The sequence below is a fragment of the Ctenocephalides felis genome, unplaced genomic scaffold (genome assembly GCF_003426905.1).
Source record: "Ctenocephalides felis isolate EL2017-DRISC unplaced genomic scaffold, ASM342690v1 CF-g0.4_SCAFFOLD_01604, whole genome shotgun sequence".
Taxonomy (NCBI): Eukaryota; Metazoa; Arthropoda; class Insecta; order Siphonaptera; family Pulicidae; genus Ctenocephalides; species Ctenocephalides felis.
In genome coordinates, this window is record NW_020537758.1 from 19,235,116 (window position 1) to 19,240,676 (window position 5,561).

Genomic DNA, 5,561 nt, shown 5'->3' on the forward strand with positions numbered 1-5,561 from the left:
TTATAGTTAGTTATTTGTTTTTATTTTATTATTATTTTCCTTTACTTTACATTATAGATTTGTTTAGACTATGTACTTACTGTAGCTTGTAGAATTACTCACCTTATTCTGATTTAATTTAAGAAAAAACTAGTTGGTTTGGTATTTAGCCTTGAGGCAAGTTACATGAACTTCCCGATATGTGTAAATAATTGACTTAATCAAAAAAAAGTGTAAATAATATACTTCATCAATCCTACTTTAAAAAACGATAATAATTTTAGTAAAGTTTGACGAATTTTTAAAATTAAACTACTTGTCGTAATGCCGTAATATTACAGTAAGTTCTATAAGACCATGATGTATATCGCCAAAAAAAAGTTCCATGAAAATCGGCTTAAATTTTTTTTTCAACAGTTCATTACAAGAAAACGGCTCGGTAGATTTTCACCTAAAATTAATCAGTACCATTCCCAACTAATATCTTTCGAACAGTTTTTGATTTTTTAAAATCGGTTCGGTAGGATGAGCTTAAATATGGACGAAAAGTTTAACACTTTTTTTTAAATTGCAAAGAAACGGCTTGGCAGATCGTCGCACAAAACTGACAAACGATAGTCCTCACCGAAATACATCAAATGGCTTTGAAATTTCTGAAATCGGTTCAGGCGCTTTTGAGAAAACGTCGATCAAAAGTCTAATTTTGACAAATGTCAAAAAAACTATACCAATTTTTGCAAACTTTGACGAATTTTTAAAGCTAAACGAGTTGTCATAGGGCCGTAATATTTTAGTATGACCTAGAAAACTATGGTATCTACCGTCAAAAAAAAAATCATAAAAATCGTCAATTTTTTTTTTTTAAAACGTTATTACAAGAAACGGCTCGGCCGATCTTTACCAAAAACTAATCAGCACGATTCCCAATCAATATCTATCGAATGGTTTTTGAATTTTCAGAATCGATTTAGAATTGCGGGCTAAAACGTGGGCGAAAAATTTTTCACTTTTCTGCAATTTACAACGAAACGGCCTGGCCGATCGCCGCACAAAACTCAGAGACGATAGTCCTCATCGAGATACATCAAATGGCTTTTAAATTTTTAAAATCGGTCCAGTCATTTTTGAGAAAACGTCGATTTACGGCAAAAAATCTGTTCACATACACACACACACACACACACATACACACACACACACATACTTTTTCCAAATTTGGTCCCATTCGATTCAGAATGGCTTGAAACGTCGAGAAAACATAAAATTAGCGAATCGGATTTTTTGATGAAAACATAAACTTCTCCTTCGGGAAGTTAAAAAAAAAATAATAAAATTATTATATACTAATTTCAAACATTCATATAAACTGCATATTCCTGCACTCGATTTTTTTATCAAATTTAATATTATATTTTCAATAAAATTTATATTTATTCAAGGTAATCTATAATCCAAAAAATATTATATATTATATACAAATTCTGTATTTTCGAAAATATTATAATTGTATAAAAATGAATTTATATAAAAATATATACACACAAACCTATATACAAGTAAACAAATGTAATGAGTGTTACGTATCGTACAAATAAATTTTACATTAAAACAATATTTGGTATGAATTATAATAATATACATCCATTCATCATCTTAAGCTTTGTAATAAATCTAGGACACATGGGAGGTTTAACCGTTTTCCGTAATTTCACATCATATTAAATCATGCTCAAGGGTGCTAAAATATATTATCTAGTGATAAAATTTACACCCAAAGTACTTGATTATTTATCCAGGTGACCCAACTGTTTTTGGTAACTTGAAACCTCATTCAACAATCCCAAAAGCCTTGTGCAAGGCCTTAGAATCCGGAAAAAACAACGGTTACGGTCCAGCCGTTGGTTTTCCAGCCGCCCGAGAGGCCGTCGCAAAATATAGCCGACATCAAGGCCCAGTCACAGCTCAGGATGTCATCCTTTGCAGCGGTTGTTCCTGTGCCCTGGACATGTGCATATCAGTGCTGGCCAATCCAGGAGAGAATATACTGATGCCCAGGCCTGGTTTCTCGATTTATAGAACTTTGGCCGAGGGGATGGGCATACAAGTTAAATATTACAATCTGCTGGTAATAAAGGATTAAAATAGTAAAAATTATTACATCCAGTTTTATATGTCTTTTACTAACTTTTCCTTTATCATTTCCACCCAGCCCGAACGTGAATGGGAAGTAGATCTCCAACACATGAGGTCCCAAATTGACGACAAAACTCGTGCCATGATCGTCAATAACCCATCTAATCCTTGTGGATCAGTCTACACAGCTGATCATCTGCGTGATATCCTCGATATTGCTTCCGAATTTAGAGTTCCAATTATTGCTGATGAAATTTACGAACATTTCGTATTTCCTGGCAATGAATTTCATTCCATGGCTAGCTTGAGTGATGATGTACCCATACTTTCTTGTGGCGGTCTCACGAAAAGGTAGTAATATTGTCTCATATAAGATTTACTACTATCATCTATTTTGTTCTTAGGTTTTCGTTATAATTTTCAGGTTTTTGATTCCTGGTTGGAGAATGGGTTGGATTATAATAAATGATAGAAATGATGTTTTCAAGGGGGTACGCAAAGGCCTCCAGAGTTTAAGCACACGTATAATTGGCAGCAATACCTTGGTACAAGGTGCTTTGCCAGAGATATTGGCAGATACTCCACAAGAATATTACGATGATCTTGTTCTTACACTCGCGGTATGCAAGATTTATTATAAATATTAATTAATCAATATATGCCATCTTTCTATCTCTTAATTGTTCATTTCAATTCTTCAGAGGCATGCCAAATTAGCATACGAAATGCTGAAAGATTTACCAGGTTTGACCCCAGTAATGCCTCAGGGTGCTATGTACATGATGATCGGTCTTGACATGGAGAATTTTCCGGAATACAAAACCGAGATGGATCTTGTACAGGAGTTGGTCAAGGAACAGAGCGTTTTTTGTCTCCCAGGACAGGTAAAAAAATAAAAGAAAATCCTATTGCAAAATTTATAATATATGTATATCATATTTTTTATCCTACAGTGATTTCTATATTTATTTAACACAAAACTTCGTAAGATATTTTTAATTTGTTTAAAAATTTAATTAACTTTATCCGAATATGTATGCTGATAAATTGTGATAATAGTCAGCATATTTCACCTTTAACATTTTGATATTTTTTTAGCCAAAATTATGAAATATGTTTCAGATTCGCGAGATAATTATATAGAATTATTTTAAATAAATTTAACTATAATGTTTTAGTGTTTTGAGTATCCTAATTACATGAGGATGGTGCTAACCGTACCTGAAGAAATGATAGAGGAAGCTTGCAAGAGGATTGCTGAATTTTGTGAACAGCATTATAAAATGAACAATAATATTAAAGTAATGCAAATATAAGTTAATATTTAAAAATTATGAAGAAAGGATGGGTTACTATCAATGTATACGACAAGTTTTTTAACTACTTATTGGAATTTTATATTTATTAATGCATATCCCATCGAATAAAAAGATCAAAAATATCAATTTTTAAAAGACAAAAAAAAACTGTTACTAATATAATACTCAAATTTTGTATAAGCATTTGTATAATGTTATTATTTTTTTATTGATGGTCAAGTTCTGAAATCATCAACAGGATACTTTTTTGTACTATTTAGCAGTGATATTATTCTTTGTCAATTCTTCGTCTCAAAAATTTTGATAGTTTTTGATATTATGAAAAAAATTATAAAATGTTTACTTCTAATTAATTTGTAAACTTCTGCTAATGAAGTATTTTCATGTAAAAATACATTAGAGCTTATATTAAGCTAACCGATATAATTTTCATTTACAAAAATTGTTTGTGAAATATTCAGCGTTTGTGACGCAGATGTTTGTTTAAAAGCATTTTTTTATTGAAAATGTAAAGTCATGTTGTGATATTCTGTAACAGACTGTAGCACATATAAATAAATTTAGAAGCAGTAACCAAAAAATGTTTTTTTTAAATATTAATTTAAGGTAAGAAATTTATTTACTTTATATATCAAGTATCTGATATTTGTTAATTTTTTCATCATCAAAATTATATAATTGATTACAGAAGAGACTTTAGGAATTGGGAACGCACATTATGCTCCAATGAAATTATTCTACTTTTCCAGTAAAATATTAAATAAATAATTTATAATCATCTTGTGAGTGTGGCGTATCAGGTAAGATTTATACCGTTTTTAATAAATCAACAAACAGGTCCTATTTATAAAAATGTACAAAAATGTATCGAATATCGATTGATATGGAAAATATAAAATTGTAGAAGACGAATTGTTATTGGTTGGTATACCTGAAATTTATCTATATTTTCCCAGAAAATTAATTCAGTTCGTGTTGGGTGTTCGTAGGATTGAGGTGAAATCATGGTGTTTAGTGCAAAAATTGTGATAAAATACTTTTGGATTCAGTAGCCAAGGAGAAAATACAAATCATGGGTAAGTCACCTTAATTTAGTTGTAAATTTATTTTACCAAGACATAAAAAATAAAACATATTTGAGTATACGAATACATTTTAATCGACACGTTAAAATATACATGTTATAAAAGAATTATTCTGTATATGTATTTATAATTGTAATAAGTATATACATATACAAATCGACAAAACACTGATTCGTTAGATATAAGTGCCTTAATTAGAATTTAATATAGGTACAATATTTATACAAGTTAGTTAAATACAGTTAGTAGAATGAAACAGTTAGCAGACATTGAAATTAGTAAAAATAATTTTTAGTTTGATCGTAATAAGAAAATGTTCAATTTGTAATGGTTTCTTGAAAAAATAATCGCAAATTATAATATTTATGTCACGTGTAGACTGAGATAGTCTACGATGCTTGAATTTATTAAATAATTCATCACGACAATTAACAGTAAATTAATGAATTTTTAAGATTCAAAATAACAAGCTAGATTTTTTAAATAAAATTGAAACCATTTCCAGATCAACTTCTTTGTTATTATCCATAACTTTTTAATGTTCAAAGCAAATTAAATTTTTTTTATTCAGTTATTGAAATTGAAACAACCTTCTTGTAATTATTTAAGAAAGTTATAATATTATTAATTTCAGTGTCCATATACTAAAGGCACTCAGATAGATCTCCTTTTACACCATACATGCATATTATTTATAGAAGCATATTTTTCATTATTTTTTAAATTAAGCAACTTATTAAAAGATAGTTGCAGTGGGGATTTTCAATTTGTTTTTGAATGAAAAAATGCGTTTGAGAAAAAAGTCTTTCGATTTAGCACTATTATGTGAATTTATAATTTCATTCCTTATCTGCACTATTAGATAATAGATTTTTATTTAATATCATCAAAAATCGTACAGTCATTTCAGAGCTGTATTTTGTTAGAAAATTAGTAGATTTATTAGATATTATTCTATCTGCTAAACAAGTTTCAGATTTTAATCAACATTTAATATAATAAATTAGAAATATAATGTATGCTAGAAATCAATACATTATAATTC

At 29.1% G+C, this 5,561-nt stretch overlaps 1 protein-coding gene across 1 annotated transcript in view; it reads left to right on the forward strand.

The window, feature by feature from the left end:
- LOC113373480 (tyrosine aminotransferase-like) overlaps positions 1 to 3,467 on the forward strand; it is a 6,185-nt gene extending 2,718 nt beyond the window's left edge. The window contains exons 2-6 of the mRNA XM_026613774.1: positions 1,757 to 2,104; positions 2,189 to 2,463; positions 2,537 to 2,732; positions 2,814 to 2,996; positions 3,291 to 3,467. Coding sequence (XP_026469559.1) covers positions 1,757 to 2,104; positions 2,189 to 2,463; positions 2,537 to 2,732; positions 2,814 to 2,996; positions 3,291 to 3,428 — 1,140 coding nt within the window. The 3' untranslated portion in view covers positions 3,429 to 3,467. The remainder of the gene's footprint in view (positions 1 to 1,756; positions 2,105 to 2,188; positions 2,464 to 2,536; positions 2,733 to 2,813; positions 2,997 to 3,290) is intronic.
- The last annotated feature ends 2,094 nt before the right edge of the window (positions 3,468 to 5,561 follow it).